The sequence below is a fragment of the Eleutherodactylus coqui genome, chromosome 12 (genome assembly GCF_035609145.1).
Source record: "Eleutherodactylus coqui strain aEleCoq1 chromosome 12, aEleCoq1.hap1, whole genome shotgun sequence".
Classification (NCBI taxonomy): domain Eukaryota; kingdom Metazoa; phylum Chordata; class Amphibia; order Anura; family Eleutherodactylidae; genus Eleutherodactylus; species Eleutherodactylus coqui.
The window spans coordinates 12,770,174-12,787,809 of NC_089848.1; the positions used below are offsets into that span (position 1 = coordinate 12,770,174).

General features: G+C 45.0%; 1 protein-coding gene across 1 annotated transcript in view; it reads left to right on the forward strand.

Annotated features, from left to right (window-relative positions):
- The window catches only part of KBTBD2 (kelch repeat and BTB domain containing 2), a 30,009-nt gene extending 13,729 nt beyond the window's left edge, over positions 1-16,280 (forward strand). The window contains exons 2-4 of the mRNA XM_066585786.1: positions 6,918-7,400; positions 12,098-12,263; positions 13,189-16,280. Coding sequence (XP_066441883.1) covers positions 7,231-7,400; positions 12,098-12,263; positions 13,189-14,721 — 1,869 coding nt within the window. The 5' untranslated portion in view covers positions 6,918-7,230 and the 3' untranslated portion in view covers positions 14,722-16,280. The remainder of the gene's footprint in view (positions 1-6,917; positions 7,401-12,097; positions 12,264-13,188) is intronic.
- Positions 16,281-17,636: the final 1,356 nt, after the last annotated feature.

Here is a 17,636-nt window from a genome sequence, read left to right on the forward strand (position 1 = left end):
AGAAATCCCACAGTGGGATTATCTGCGGGATTTCCGCAACTGAAATCCTGCATAGGAGTGCATTACAATACGCACTCCTATGCAGAGGGCCACGCGAAATGTCGCGCTGCAAACAAACAGCGGCATGTCCTATTTCTGTGCGGGGCTCGCAGAGCCTCGCACAGAAACATCACTCACCCGGCCGCCGGCTCCGGTCTGCGCATGCGCCGGCTGCCTAGCAGCCGACACACGAAAGAGCCGGGGCCGCCAGGCGTGGGTGAGTACGCGCTGCTCCCTGCAGGCGCTGGGGTCTGGTCCCGCGGCGAGAATTCTCGCCGTCGGATCCGACCCGCTCGTCTGCAGGCGGCCTTAGTGTGGATCATGCGTGCAGGAGCTCGTAGTGCTGATATCTCAATTGATCTCCTGCATGAAAAAAAAGACAATTCTAGTGCATCAGCAGTAATATGTTCAGGCCTGATTTTTTTCCCCCTGTGGACATGAGGCCTAAGGCCCCGTGCACACGTGGAAGCTGCCATAGGATTGCATTAGAAAATGCAATCCTAGGCAGACGGCCGCGATTTGTCCGCGTGAAATCACATGCGGAAAACAAATCGCGGCATGCTCTATTTCTGTGCGGGGCTTGCCGAGCACCGCACAGAAATGTCACTCTCCGGCCGCTGGCTCCGCTCTGCGCATGTGCCGGCAGCCGGAACATCAAAGAGTCGGAGCCGTGGGAGAGGTGAGTGCTGCGCTGGTCCCTGCAGGGGCTCAGGTCGGGTCCCGCTGCGAGAACTCTCGCAGCGGGATCCAACCCGGCCCTCTGCAGGCGGCCTAAGGCTGTCGGCGAGACATGCTAGAAGATTCTATAGAACCCTACCAAGAAAGGAAAGCTGAACCTGAAGCACAAGGCCAATTAAAAGAGTTAATTGACTAAATTTTAGGCAAATATTTCTGGAGGTTCTCAGAAGGGGTGAAAACATGGTGGTGGTCTTGTGGTATTCTTCCATGTCCCCCCCCCTCCACCCCTTTCCCCCAACAAACCTCATCTGACTTGCATTAAACGAGTCTCCATGTATAGGGGATAGTGGGCCTCCTTTTATCAAAAACTTGACCATGAGCACAATTAAGCTTCTCACATGTGATGAATTTGGGTGCATTTACACGAGTGAGGGCAGTATCTGTTTTGGAAACTCGGATTGATATTGCACTTGTAAAACCGCGTTTGTTTGCAGTTGTATTTTAAAGAAGAATTGCCTCACTGCACTAGGGATTTTACATGCGTGAAAATTGACCATTGTTCCCTATAGGAGAAAAATCACACTCACGTGTGCATGCGAGCGCATTGCAGTTAATTTTTCTTTTCCTGCTCTTATAGGGAAGAATGGGCGATTCTTCATAAGCATCACCCAAAAATAGGACATTCTCATATTGGAAACAATGCGGGTTTTTTTCCTATGTGATTTTTCTGTGCAACTCCCAGAATTGTAAATGTACCCTAACTACGTATGTACTTTAGTTTTACCAGATATTACTTCAAGATTGTTCCTCGTATTTTAGCAATGTTTCATTCCCAGCTCAGACCCCTGTAGGGTCTTGTTGCCTCGCGCTCCGATTCACCTTGTCATATTATAACACATGAGGTGTTAATGTAATGGCTAAAATGTCATTTTTATTTTATTTTACTATGAAAACTGGCTAAATTTAAAAGGTAAACATTCACCTTTTGTAGACATCTTTGTATTTCCACGTGCCAAATTTCAAGAGCCATCTGAGAGTCTGCATAGCAAATGCTTCCAGTGCTTTTTCGTGCTCGGCCCTGCCGGGGGGGCTCTCCTATGTAAACCTTCAGGTGGTTTGGGCTGCTTTTAGACGGAAAGATTATCGCTCAAAAAAGCAAAAGCAAACGATAATCATTTGTCTGAACGAACGAGAATCATTGTTGGCTCGTTCCGTTTACACGCCGCTTGTTCAGTCCTTTACATTCGCTAATATAGGAATTGTGGAAGACTTAGCGATACTGAACGAACCAGAGGTGTATCTAAACAGGCGGAACGAGAGCGGACGAGCTACCGGGGACGTCACTCGCTCGTTCAAATGAGAATTGGCTCATTTAAAAGGACCCTTAGCGCAACTTAGGTTTAGTGTACTTGGGACAGCCTGGCTGGAGGACACTGATTGGCAGTGTTCCTTGAGAGGGTCTAATGCCGAATTCTGACAATTCCCTTTTGCCTAGACTTACATTTTAATGCAATCCCTCATTCTCGGTTAAGATGAAAAGTAGAGAAAGTACTTGGCTTATTTTTACCTTTATATATTGGGTTAGTGTTTTTCCCGTGATAATTGTACTATATAACTCATTCTTCTTATATTGGACATCTTATACAATTTTTTGATATGAATGGTACAATAAAAGCTGTTTAGAATGCAGTAAGTTATCCTGCTTCTCTCATCCATTATCAAGAATCAGAAATGTTGTCCCCATCAGGACAGCTCCCTTTTGTTGGACAGCTCTTGGGCGTGAGCTTGCTGCCTGCAGTCTGCTGTCCACACTTGTACATTATCCGTGAACCATCAGTTGGTCAGTCGTGTAGGAGATGTTTGTAGAGGTTTCTACTAGAGATGAGCGAGCACAAAATGCTCGGGTGCTCGTTACTCGAGTCGAACTTCCCGCGATGCTCGAGGGTCCGTTTCGAGTAACGAACTCCATTGAAGTCAATGGGCGACTCGAGCATTTTTGTATATCGCCGATGCTCGCTAAGGTTTTCATTTGTGAAAATCTGTGAAATTCAAGAAAGTGATGGGAACGACACAGAAACGGATAGGGCAGGCGAGGGGCTACATCTCAAGTTTCCAGGTCCCACTATTAAGCCACAGTAGCGGCAAGAGTGCCCCCCCCCCCAACAATTTTTACTTCTGAAAAACCCTCATTAGCAATGCATACCTTAGCTAAGCACCACACTACCTCCAACAAAGTACAATCACTGCCTGCATGACACTCCGCTGCCACTTCTCCTGGGTTACATGCTGCCCAACCCTCTCGCACGACCCAGTGTCCACAGCGTACACCAAAGTGTCCCTGCGCAGCCTTCAGCTGCCCTCATGCCACACGCTGACCTCATAGCCACACCACCCTCATGTCTATTTAAGTGCGTCTGCCATGAGGAGGCACACACTGCAGAGGGTTGGCAGGGCCAGGCAGCGACCCTCTTTAAAAGGGGTCGGGGCGATAGCCCACAATGCTGTACAGAAGCAATGAGAACTCCAATCCTGTGCCACCTCCGTCAGGAGCTGCAAACATGGGCATAGCAATGGGGAATCCATGTGCCACACAGTATTCATTCTGTCAAGGTGTCGCATAGCTCAATCCACACTGCAAGGGGAAAGCCGTCTGCGCTCTGCCCCCTACCCAAGTCAGTCAGTGCCTTTGTGCCAGACAGGTCAAACACCGCGATGGGAACTAAGTTTGCACCAACAGCATAGGTGGGTCCTAGGAAACCCGAGACATGAACCAAAAATTGATCTGAGCGGCCAAACATGGCAGACTTGCACCGCGCCCACGGCATAGGCCTCGGCCCACAGATTCAGATTCAGATTCAATCCTAGGCTGGAAGCGGACTTTGACTGCACCCAGGACATAGGCCTCTGCACAAACCCTCAGCAATCGCGTGCCTACAGCGGACTCCAATGCTAGCGTAGCTGTGCACATCTCATTAGCGCTGTATTGCTCCTGTAGTTTGTCCCAATGCAGTGCCCCGGATAGTAGAGCTAACGTCAGATTAAATACAGGTGGGCTTCGGCCCACACAGCATGCCCCAGTCAGACTGGGGTTTTTTATAAGTAGACACAGGCAGGTACAACTCCGTGTGGACCGACAGCATAGGTGGGTCCCAGGAAGCCACCGGCGTTACATAAATAAATCCCATTAAATTGCCCAGCACGGCTGAGGTAACGTCAGATTAAACGCAGGTGGGCTTCGGCCCACACTGCATGCCCCAGTCAGACTGGGGTTTTTTTATAAGTAGACACAGGCAGGTACAACTCCCTAATGTGAAGTCCGTATGGACCGACAGCATGGGTGGCTCCCTGGAACCCACTGGCGGTACATAAACAAATCCCATTGCAGTGCCCAGCACAGCTGAGGTAACGTCAGATTAAATGCGCCCGTTCGGCGCGAGACAACCCCGATGCAGGGGTTAAAAAAGAACACCGGACAGCGCTTACCTGAATCCCCGCGCTCCGGTGACTTCTTACTTACCCGGTGAAGATGGCCGCCGGCATCTTCTCCCTCGGTGGACCGCAGGGCTTCTGTGCGGTCCATTGCCGATTCCAGCCTCCTGATTGACTGGAATCGGCACGTGACGGGGCGGAGCTACACGGAGCCCCATTGAGAAAGCAGAAGACCCGGACTGCGCAAGCGCGTCTAATTTGGCCATTAGACGGCAACCATGGAGACGAGGACGCCAGCAACGGAGCAGGTAAGTGAAAAACTTTTGATAACTTCTGTATGGCTCATAATTAATGCACAATGTACATTACAAAGTGCATTAATATGGCCATACAGAAGTGTATAGACCCACTTGCTGCCGCGGGACAACCCCTTTAAGTGGGCCGTGCTGGGGGGGCTCTCGTTGTGTCGTTAAAGGTGAAATTCTTGGACTGCCACCAGACAGACCAATGCAAAGGTATTTGCCAAGAATGTTTTCATTGTTGGAGGAGGAGGGGGATGTTTTTGAGGCACTACGTGTCCTCTCCACGTGTCCATGGTTATATGCACCTTAACAGTAACCGCGTTGGTGGGAAATGGCCTCGCCACCATCTTGTCTTTGGGAAGCCTCCGTTTCCACACCCCAGTGACACAGCATTAGCAGCAGTATAGGCAGAGCCCAGAATTAGTAACATTTCAGCGGTAGCATTAGGACAGGCCCCAGTAACCTATCACTAGCAGCAGTATAGGGGGAGCACAGTATTAGTTCCATTTCAGTAGTAGTAGCAGTCTAGACAGGCCCCAGTAACATCACTAGCAGCAGTATAGGGGGAGCACGTCCTCTAGGCCTACCCCTACCCCTCAGCATGGTCTATTACGAGTAAAGCAGAAACAGAACGCTGTAATTAAATGTGCTGCTTATTGGCCTGTGGTTGGAGGCTGACTTAGCTTACGGAGCGCACAGCAGAGCCAGGAAACAATTATGCGCAAGCCTGTAGTGAGACCTAGGTGCGTATGACTGAGCTACCGGAATTCACAGCAAAGAACCAGTCAAGTGGCCAAAGGCCAGTGGTAGACCTTAAAGGGGTTGTCCCGCAGTGAAATGCAAATTTTTTTTTTCAACCTACCCCCACATTCTGCCCCGTTAAAATCAATACCGTTTGTAATTAAAAAAAAAAAAATCGCTTACCTCCTTCCCAGTTAGCGCAGCATCTTCTTTTCTTCTTTTAAAGATGGCCGCCGGTCCTTTCCCAATGATGCACCGCGGGTCTTCTCCCATGGTGCACCATGGGCTCTGTGCGTTCCATTGCCGATTCCAGCCTCCTGATTGGCTGGAATCAGCACAAGTGACAGGGCGGAGCTACGCGATGACACGTAGAAGGGGGCGGAGCCAGAACGCCGTTCGTGCCCGGACCGACCAGAAGGGAGAAGACCCTTCTGCGCAAGCGCGTCTAATCGGGCGATTAGACGCTGAAATTAGACGGAGCCATGGAGACGGGGACGCTAGCAACAGAGTGGGTAAGTGAATAACTTCTGTATGGCTCATATTTAATGCACGATGTATATTACAAAGTGCATTAATATGGCCATACAGAAGTGTATAACCCCACTTGCTTTCGCGGGACAACCCCTTTAAGTATTTTGCTTCAATTGTTTAAAATGGTGAGGTGAAAAACCAGACAGACACCGTATGCAGCGTATATATGTATACTGTTTCCCTCTGGCGGGATGACGGCGATCATGTAACGGACACAGCAGAGCCAGGAAACAATTATGCGCAAGGCTGGGTATTAATCAGCGACTACTACCCCCAGCCCACACGCCGTAAACTGAAGACGGTCACAGGCAGCCCAAATATAGTATTTTTTTTCCAATTTTTGGGAAAAAGCCCACTGCCTATATAGCCTGTATATGGATTTCCCTGTTGGAGGATGACTGTGGTTATTGTTAGTGCAGCCAGAAAAAATTATGCGCAAGGCTGCAGTAACACCTAGATGGGTAATAGTGAGTAACTACTACCCCCAGCAGACACGCAGTAAACTGAAGACGGTCACAGGCAGCCCAAAGATTTTTTTTTTCCCAATTTTTTTTGAAAAAGCCCACTGCCTATATAGCCAGTATATCTCTTTCCCTGTACCACTGTCCCTGCCTCACCAGTACTGCCCCTATACTCAGTAAAATGACTGCAGACTGAGGACGCTATGGTCTGCACGCCCGATATACAAAAAAAGTGCAACACTGCTAAAACCAGCCTCAACCGTACTGCACACGGTCAGATGTGGCCCTAAGAAGGACCGTTGGGGTTCTTGAAGATGAATATAACAGCCTAACACTCTCCCTATAGCAACTCCAGCAAGACAGCACTTTCCCTAATGTCTCTCAGCGTGTATCTGTGGCGAGCCGCGGGCGGACCCAGTTTATATACTCGGGTGTCACCTGATCTCCCCAGCAACTCACTGCAGGGGGGTGGGATAGGGCCGGAACTTCACAGGAGGAAGTTGTAATGCCTTCCCTGTGTTACTATTGGCCAGAAAACGGCACAAAATTTTCTGGAAAAGAAAATGAAAGTGACTCGAACACCGCGTGGTGCTCGTCTCGAGTGACGAGCATCTCGAGTACCCTAATACTCGAACAAGCATCAAGCTCGGACGAGTACGCTCGCTCATCTCTAGTTTCTACTTACTATATCATTATAAGACCACCCCTTTTATTGTAAAACTCTATTCTCTTCTAGGTTCAAACAATGTTGCCATTTAGTTTCCATGAAGGTGCTGTCACCCGGCCTACTTCGTGAAGGGGCTCTTCTGGCACTGGATTTTACACCTGCATCTTTAAAAGATCTTACGACCCATCATGAAGTCTGAAGTCCTTTGGATCAGTGTTTTCAAGCCGTGTTCATCGCACTGCTGATTCAAGCTGCTAGGAACAATTTCTCTTTACAATTGAAGAGCCAACACCTCTGAAGTATTTGATCTTTTTGTATTTCTGACTACATACAGTCACTGTTTTTGATTTTGGATCATTGTAGCTATTAATGGAATGCAGTCATGTCCGCCCAGGACGAAAGGCAGATCAATACTGAATATGCGGTCTCCTTGCTGGAACAGCTGAAGTTGTTCTATGAACAGCAGCTACTAACGGACATCGTGTTAATTGTTGAGGGCACTGAATTTCCATGTCACAAAATGGTTCTTGCTACATGCAGTTCCTATTTCAGGTATGGCATGTCTTTTTTGCTTGTGTCTAGATGCAAATAAGATTTATGGGCGCAACTTACCTTGATATCATTCTGTTTATTGATCATGTTCAAAGCATAAAGGGGACCCTGTCAAGCCCCCTGAGCTGTTCGGGCAGCACCGTATAGTGACGCACGCTGATTTCGACGATCCGTCAGTTCTACCGATTTTAGTTTTAAGGGTTTTGCAAATCTTACCTTTAAAACTTTGCAGGGCTGGAGAGGAGTTCAGTGAAGTTTGTACATACTCGTATATGCACACTCCCCTGACTTCCAGATGCTGATTTGCAGGACCTTCTATTTGCACAACAACATGGAAGGACCTGCCAATTGGCATCTGGAGGGAGGAGCAAGTGGGCAAATAGGATTATGCATGAGCTTCATCAAACTCCTCTCCAGCTCTGCAAAGTTTCAAAAGTAAGATTTTCAAACCCCCTAAACCAATTGGTATACGTGGCAGACCGCCTTAATCCTTGTATCTGTCGCTATACCGTGTTACTCGCAGCTTAGGGGACCTGGCAGCTTCCCTTTAAAGGAAAATGTGTGTGCATGTTGATGCAGCCCCCTCTGATGTGGTGTCGGGGACGATGACTACAGCCTTATGTCATGTTTTTGAAAAATATGCTTATCATTGCAAAACTTACATTTAATTAGTTTTGGCACACGATGAACTAAGAGTCCACCATGTTCATGAGCTGTGGCTCTTCCCCCTGCTGTGACAGACTTCTCCCTATACACAGTAAGTGGGCGCGGGGGAAGCAGTAAATGTGCTGGGACATTCTCTTTAAAGTCTATGTATTTTACTAGGCGTATCCATGCAGCCCTACTAGCCATCAGGTTATGGACAGACCCGGACTACTTTGTGTACTAACTGCTAGTTATAGACTGAATGTATAGGGGTGCTGTTTGTTTCATTTAGCTTTTATTAGCTTATCGTGAGTGAAGTGGCTTACTGGCACTTTTCCTAAAGTCTAATTACAGTTCCATTAGTACATCTATATGTTGTAGTGCTCCCTATGTGTAATCTTCACATGATATACCTCTGTAGTAATTCTTTTTACCCTTATGCATGCCATAAGCGAGGCTGTCTCTCATCCGGACAGGAAATGGGAACCTCCAAGTACTCTTTAAAGGTGGGAACACCCTTCACCTTCCTGTTTCCTGTCCATAGCACAGGTTGGAAGATGCTTGGGTCGCTTCTGCTTGCTATCTTTCATTGTTCAAGGATTCCTCCAGATCTCTTTGCTGGCTAATCCTGGGATTAGGAGCCGCGTGCGGAGGTTCCTTGTGGACAAGCTGCATGGAAATTCCGCAGCAAATCCGTCCTGTGTGAACCCAGCCTATGGAAGCCACGGCAGCCGTCCATGCGGGAAAACCGCACAAAAATCTAGCATGCAATCTTGTTTTACCGCGCTTGCAATCTGCACCCCGGGGGGGGAAAAAAATGACATCCGCGGGGGCCTAGTGATTCCCTATGGGCGCATATCGCACGCACGGATTTTGTAGCTCTAGGCCCAGTGTCCACGGGCAGATTTTAATTATAACCTCCGCGCCCATAGGGATACATTAGCATCTGCGGGGCAATTTTAAAGTGGACGTGTGTTTTTTTTTTTTTTTGTTTGTTTTTTTTTCGTGCGGGAAGAAATCGCAGCATGCTCCATTTTTGTCTGCGAATCCTACGGGCCGGCTTCCCTTGAAGTCAATGGAAGCTATCATATCTGTGGCACAGCCACAGCTGTCATTGTGGCTGTACCACAGGTCTTCGGGGAAGCAGGACATTCAAAAGAAAAGAGAGAAGATCCCGCCGGTGCAGAGATCCACACAGGAGCCAGATAGGTAAGAAAACTTTTTTTTTTTCTCCCAGTGTCCGCGGGCACGGCTGGATTCCGCTGCAGGATTCAGCAGTGGAATCTGTGCGTGTGAGTGGACATTGAGCCTAAGTTCTTGATTGCCTCTGTGCCTTGGGGATCTGCGTATGGTCTGTCCAGTAGAGCCTTTAAGCTTTGGCTTGGCCTCAGGGCTGTGGAGTCGGACTTCCATTTTGCTGTTATCAGTATAAATGTACCAACTCTGTCTTCCATAAAATATATATAAATTATAGATGTGGTATAATTCAATGCATAATTTGTTGCAGATTTCCTTTCATATGAATTTGTGAAAGGTCCTATAAATATACTATTCATCTAATCCCCTATTTATCATTTCCCTATATAAAAGTGTCGGAGAAAATTTAGCCAGAAGTTTGGCTTGCCGACTCCACAGCCCTGCTTGGCCTGTGCCATGGCTTCTGTGCTTGGCCTCCAGGCTATGGCCATTGTCTCCATAGCCTCCAAGCTTTTTGCTTAGCAGCCTTTTGAGTTAGGGTGCTGGACTGTGACCTTCAGTGGATGAAGCCTCTTTCTGTACCATACACTTTTCAGTAAGGTTCCTGTTAAAGGATACTTTCTGAAAGGCTGACGTAAGACTGTTCTGATGGTTGTATAGGAATGCGATGGGGAGAGCATGAGCTGAAATGGTGACCTCTGTGAAGTCAGCACCCCATCTTTCAAAAAAAGTTTATTTTTTCAAAAGTTTTGGATGCACCCCAAAAAGTTCTAGAGTTCCCTATTAATTTTAAAAATGGTTCTAGCATATTAAGCAGAAAAATCAATGAATGTATCTCGGGGGTGCTAACTTCAAAAAATATCACTAAGTCAGCGAGAACTTTGTAAATATGGGTTCTAGAGCTTCGCGCATTAAGAGTTTTCTTCAGAACTCTTGAGGTGCTACCCAGAACTCTTATAAAATCGCTGGATTTCCCCCAAAATTATTTAAACATAACAACTGAAATTTTTTTGATCCGGCATCTGAAAATCGGCGACAACATTGTAAATATGGGTTCTAGAGCTTCGAGCAATAAGAGTTTTCATCAGTTGCCGGATTGAAAAATGTCAGTTATTATGTAGAGTTCTATGTAAATAATTTTTTGGGAAATCCTGCGATTTTATAACAGTTCTGGGTAGCACCCCAAGAATTCTGAAGAGAACTCTGAATGCTCGAAGCTCTAGAACCCATATTTACAAAGTTCTCGCTGATTTAGTGATATCATTTCTTGACGTTAGCACCCCCGAGATACATTTGTTTTTGTTTTTTTTTGCTTAATACACTAGAACTATTTTTTTTTTTTTAAATTGGGAACTCTGGAACTCTTTGGGTGCATCCAGAACTTTTGAAAAAAAATAAACTTTTTTGAAAGATGGGGTGCTGACTTCACAGAGGTGAAATGGTGAATGTTTACGAAAGTTGGTACAAGAAACCATTTATTTTTTAAATTTATATCCTTATGTGAAGGGTTGGTCATGAGGAGCTCTTAAACTCTTGCATGTCTAGTTAGACCATATACTTTGGATTTAGCCTGTCACACAAGATCTCCCAACTATAAATAAATAAATCATGGCATGTTCTATTTGTTCTATGTTCTACTTCTATATAGCATTAATGGACACCGCGGAACTCCGCGATTACCAACAGGCACTTTTTTATTTTTAATTAAGGTACTTCCGCGACACTCGTCGGCATAAACCCTAATTCCCCTCTACTGTTGTGTTTTTTTGTGAAAAATAGATAGCTAAAAGTAAGTATAAACATAAATAAAATAGAAAAGAATTTCAATTAGTCCGTAGATCTTGTTACAGAACTGAGAAGGTGAAGCGTGTTCCTTTAAAGAGATCTGGGAGGGAGGTTCCTGTCCAGAGGGAAGCAGGTTCTCTCATGGGAGCGGTCAAGGGCTCATGGAAAAACTGATTACCAGTAATCTTTTTCTTCCAGTCTGTTCAGTGGTCAAAACTTGAAGACGATGAGACTAAGTGGGGCCACTGTTGTGTAAGCTCTTCTATATAGTAAGCGACTTCTATTTCTTGGCTGTAATACAAGTAATAAGCTCTGCAAGAGTAAAGAAGTATACCTAGAAAAGACCTCCGTCCATCAGCTGATCATCCAGGACCACTGTTCGTCATTAGCGGATGGGGGAGGAAGTTCTGGCGCCAGCTTCACTCCCATTTATAGCATTGGGAGCGCCACATGTTATGACACTTCCTGCTTCTCTGCTAGTTAGGATGTAACATCCATTCTTGACCAGGATGTTCCATAGCAGCGTCGCTCTGCCATTGATTTCAATGGGAGTAAAGCCGGGACTTCTTTCCCTAACCACTGATGGCATCCAGCCCGCTGCACTGGACATTAGGTCCGGACTAGCAGCTGATGGACGGTAGTCCTAAGCGGCAGGTACCCATCCAGTAACTACTGATGACCTATCCAGAGGAATAGTGGAAAAATGGCCCGACAACCCCTTTAAGGCTAGGACAGCAAAGGATTGCCCTGAGAAAGGTTTGGCTGGCCTACTAGACCAGGGTTCTTGTGATTGTTGCATGTCTTTTCTCGCCAAAGGGAGACATTGAGGTTGTTGGAAGAGTAGGGGTAAACCTGTGACATTACGTATCACCTAAGAGACTCGGAGGATGGAAACAGGAAAGCTAATATCCGAAAGGATCGGTTAGCTATTTTATATGGTTTTCACTTTCTATATACAGTAAGAGGGCCTTTTATATATTTCTGGTTGTATTAATGTTGGTCAATAATCCTTTCACCTTTTTTCTCTAACTTTAAAAAAAATTCTTTTGTCTTTGGTTTCCTTTTTGCAGGGCAATGTTTATGAGTGGACTGAGTGAAAGTAAGCAAACACATGTACATCTGAGAAATGTGGATGCGGCTTCTTTGCAGATCATTATAACATATGCATACACGGGTAATCTGGCAATAAATGAAAGCACTGTAGAGCAGCTGTATGAGACCGCATGCTTCTTACAGGTAAACATTACTTTTCTAACTTGAATACGGTTTATAGAAGTAACTTGTCAAGTTGTCGACATGTAGTTAAAGGGGTTGTCTCGCGAAAGCAAGTGGGGTTAAGCACTTCTGTATGGCCATATTAATGCACTTTGTAATATACATCGTGCATTAAATATGAGCCATACAGAAGTTATTCACTTACCTTCCCTGCGCTGGCGTCCCCGTCTCCATGGCTCCGTCTAATTTCAGCGTCTAATCTCCCGATTAGACGCGCTTGCGCAGAAGAGTCTTCTCCCATCTGTTCGGGCTGGCACGAGCGGCATTCTGGCTCCGCCCCCTTCTACGCATCATCGCGTAGCTCTGCCCCCGCCACGTGTGCCGATTCCAGCCAATCAGGAGGCTGCAATCGGCACATGTGACGGGGTGGAGCTATGTGATGACGCATAGAAGGGGGCGGAGCCAGAATGCCGCTTGTGCCGGACCGAAGAGATGGGAGAAGACCCTTCTGCGCAAGTGCGTCTAATCGGGAGATTAGACGCTGAAGTTAGACGGAGCCATGGAGACGAAGACGCCAGCGCAGGGAAGGTAAGTGAATAACTTCTGTATGGCTCATATTTAATGCACGATGTATATTACAAAGTGCATTAATATGGCCATACAGAAGTGCTTAACCCCACTTGCTGCCGCGAGACAACCCCTTTAAATCTGATGTGCAAGAAAATTTAGTTTGCCTCGTTTATCAAAACTGTCAAAAAACTGGCCTTGTTGCCAGAAGTAACCAATCACCGTGCACCTTTTAGTTTTCCAGAAGAGCTTAAGAAATAAGAGATGAGTGCTGATTGGTTCCTGCAGTCATCAAAGCCCGTTTTTGATAAGTTTGTACAATTGTAAATTTTTCCTGTTTACTAAGTTCTATGTAACCTCACACATCTTTGTTTTGTAGGTGGATGATGTGCTGCAACTCTGTAGAGAATATTTAATTAAAAAAGTCAATGCCAAAAACTGTGTTCGGCTGATGAGTTTTGGTGACCTGTTCAGCTGTGAAGAGTTGAAGCAAAGCGCCAAAAGAATGGTAGAGCACAAGTTTACTAGCGTGTACCGCCAGGATGCGTTTATGCAGCTGTCAAGTGAACTTTTGATCGATCTTGTAAGCAGTGACAATCTGAATGTGGAAAAAGAAGAGACTGTTCGAGAGGCTGCAATGTCCTGGCTAGACTACAACACGGTGTCCCGCTCACAATACTTGTCCACCGTGCTGAGCCACCTACGTATTGATGCGCTATCAGAAGTCATTCAACGGGAATGGTTCCAAGGTTTGCCACCAAATGATAAGTCTGTAGTTGTTCAAGGACTTTACAAATCCATGCCCAGATTCTTTAAACCAAGGCTTGGCATGACTAAGGAGGAGATGATCATCATCATAGAAGCTGCTCTGGAAAATCCTGGTTGTTACTCCACGATCTGTTACAGTCCTCAGGCAGAGAAGGTTTACAAGCTTTGCAACCCACCCTCCGAGCTACTTAAAGTCGGGGCTGTCGTGTCTCCTGATAACGATATTTATATTGCGGGAGGGCAAGTGCCCTTGAAGAACGCCAAAAGCAATCAAAACAAGCCAGGCAAATTTCAGGCAACTTTCAGGACTGTGAATAGTTTTTATTGGTTTGATGCCCAGCAGAATACATGGATTCCAAAGACCCCCATGTTGTGCGTTCGTATAAAGCCTTCTTTGGTGTGGTGTGATGGATACATCTATGCAATAGGAGGAGATAGCGTTGGTGGAGAACTCAATCGGAGGACTGTGGAAAGATATGACTGTGAGAAGGATGAGTGGACATTGGTGAGCCCTCTTCCAAGTGCATTTCAGTGGAGCGTTGCCGTTGTAGTCCATGATTGCATTTACGTAATGGCTTATAATCTGACCTATTGTTTCATTCCACGGTCCGGTATCTGGGTAGAAATGGCAAAGAGGCAAAGCAGTAGATGTTTTGCATCTGCTGCGGCCTTTGATGGCAAAATCTTCTACCTCGGAGGTCTGCAAACAGACAACAACTCTGGCGGGAGGCTACCGGCCAGCACTCTGGGTGCCTCTTCTGTTGCAGTTGAAGTGTTCGATGTACACAAGAATGAATGGTACATGGCAGCCAATATTCCTGCCAAGCGGTTTGCCGATCCCTGTGTCCGAGCAGTGGTCATCTCAAACTCCTTGTGTATCTTTATCAGAGAGACGCACATAAATGAAAAGGCAAAATATGCCATTTATCAATACGACATGGACCTCGACCAGTGGTTTCTGCGGCAGCAGATATCGGAGCGGGTGCTTTGGGATTTGGCAAAAGAGTTTCGATGCACTGTAGGAAAACTCTACCCATCATGTCTAGAAGTATCTCCATGGAAACCTCTAACACACGTCTTTTCACAAGACGGTGCAGATGACTTTGAACTTGATGGAAACATGGTTACATTACCCCCGGTATAGCTATCTACATGCAAGAGACCGCGTGTATGCATGGCTCCATTTCCACAATGAGAATTCCTTTAGGACTACATAAAGTGAGCTTGGAGAAATAAATTTGCATTGCTTACTATTCAAACTTTATTTTTATGCTCTATGTAACATTTGTAATCTTTAATGCATTTATATAGGGAGATATGCTTCCATTATCAGAAATATTTGACCAGCTAATGGGAAATGAAAACTTTATATATTCCAGCCTTAGCGTTCAGTTTACGAAGAACATTTGAACTGTATCCCTGTGATGTTTTTCTTCCCTTTTCCTTTTTTCTTTTTTGCAAAAAGGTGCAAGTTTTGAGATCCTCCAACTATTAATGGGATTGTAAGTATAGATGCTTTCTGAGAAAAAATCTTCCATAATCCTTTTTTAGTTTAGTTCTCCAGTTTGCGTGCTGGACTATACCCACATATGTGCCGTGTGACCCCCATCTACTATCTATCTCTCTCTCGATAAATGTGCTTACTCAAAAAGGACCTCTTACATTCTTGAAACCTCAAGATCCGCCTCCTCAGTAAACTTACTACTGTATAAATAGCTTTTCCTTTTACATAATATTTACGCCTAAAAATCATGTCCTTTCCAGAAAGAACCTCTCAACTGTTTTTTTGGTTTTTTTTTTCTCTCTCCATACTACGTAACAAACCTAAACGGTGTGACGTAAAGCAACGACCCAGAGCACGCGTGACTCGGAAATAGTCGATGAAATATGCAGGTAAACCTGCAAACTTTTTTTTTTTTTTGCAAAGCGATTTATCACCAAAGTCCCACTTTAACACGTAACCTGTATTATATATATAAATATATTTTTTTGCTGAATTCACTTTCCTGCTGGGGAAATGTAGTGTTTCACTTGGTAACACAGGTCAATAAAATGACTGCAGGCTCAGTCAGGCTGTGCAAGGAGCATGTGTTTCTGTCGTCAATAACCTGTACCTTTCTGTTGTAGAATACAGGTCTTCCAGTATGGCCTTGTAACGTTCTTTCTGGCGTAACCGGGCATCCAACCTATTTGCCAGCCCCTCATAGTACGGGTCCCTGTGGAGCTTTAACCCTTTTACGGCAACTTTGGCAGTAAAGGGATTAAACAAATGGAGCACTCGCCCTCTGTTATAGTGATGCGAGCTCACTCATTCAAGAAAAAGCTGCTGCTGTCTTTCTTTCCCTTCCCACCTTTGTACATTTAGTGTTGGATTACCAGGTCTTATATCATTTTAACTTAAGCATTTACTGTAGTGTGATTGTGTATTGGTATATATCCTAGATTTTTTTTTTCTTTTTTCTGGGGAAGGGAAATAAAACTGTTCAGGAATAACTTGGCACTCGAAGTGCATGAGAGAGCAGATGCCCTTGTGCTGTTCTGGCATTACTATCAATTCCAGGAACCACTAGCAGTAGAGGGGCACTGATGCCAACTCAACATGAGCACAGGTGCTTCATGACAAACCCTACTAGCATGTTCAGCTGCATCATGTTCTGGCACTGTATTTTGAATGACCTTAATTTATTAAAAAATATTAAAGTTCATGTTGTGTTGTGATTGTTTTGAACATTTTGTATACGGTTACCTATTTTTCATGTTTTAAGATGACTTGCATACGTAAATAGTTGGGCTATAATATTACTTTCTTGGTGATCTATTTGCTGTACAAATGAGACTCCTTGCTTTTTGTCCAGCTAGAAAAAAAGAATATTTAGTTAAGCGTACCTTACTTTTTAGATGACTTTTTTTAAACTGCTGTGTGTGTACATGAGGAATAACCCTCTTCCTGCACATTATATGACTTGTGTCTTGTATTTTCCTCCTTAGAAGGGTATATCTATGGCTTCTCTGTGCTCTCAGGGCTGCTGGGAGGAGCTATACTTATGCCATGTGTGATGTGTTCTATAGGCTGTACACAGAGAACTACAGATCTTGCTATCTGTTTCTCCAACACACAGACCTCATCATGTAGGCATGCACAGCAAGATTTAACCATGTACATGTGAATAAAAAGCAACCTATATCACACCATTGGCACCAGCAGACATGTCTGTGTACATGTGGCTCCCCCTCCCCTTCTTATCCTCTCTGCATACAGTTTAATGAGCAGGATGGCTCATCCTGATGCTCTGCCCTCCTAGTGTATGCTGTCAATCATTTGTGAGCAGACAGTGGATAACAAGGTAGTGGGAAGGGACAGCTCTTTAGAGTGTTTTTTTTTTCCAGCAAAAAAAAGTCTGGTAAGTAAAGTAAATATTTCTGCTAGTTCTCACACTGGCTATCACGTAAGCACAAGCTTTTAGAAAACTTGGTGTCCATTCAAGATTGTATTTTTCTTAATCAGTAAAAACTCAAATGTTTTGAGATACAATTTTTTTTCCCCCAAACATCTTTTCTATTTTAAATTTTTGCAAATATTTTCCATTACCATTCAATAAAAAAAAAGAAAAATCTTAATAAAATAATACAGAAACAAATCCTCTTGGAAAGATACAATGATATATCAAACATATTGATCTCCTGTGCCTCTTTCCTGCCAAAGTTTACTCGATATTTTAAATCCTCCCGTTATTTTGTATAAATCTGAGTTTCCAATTAAACAGAAATAAAACATAATAAAATGTAAAAGGAAATAATCAGAAGGGGGTACTTTTAATATTTCTGTCCTCGTCTCCTCCTGCTGTCCCCGTCCAGACCCTAGCCTATGCCTCATGTTCTGTTTCGGTCCGTCCCGTTAATCTGCCTTCTGCTGATTTTCAGTCTTCCCAAAGAGTCTCTAGCCTCCTCCTATTAGGTACCAGGTTGTATACTGAAAGGGCGTCACTATCTTACTAATTTCTTGGTCTGTGTAGTGTGACTGGAGGAAGATCTGCCGTTTTTTTGAAAAATGTTTTTCTG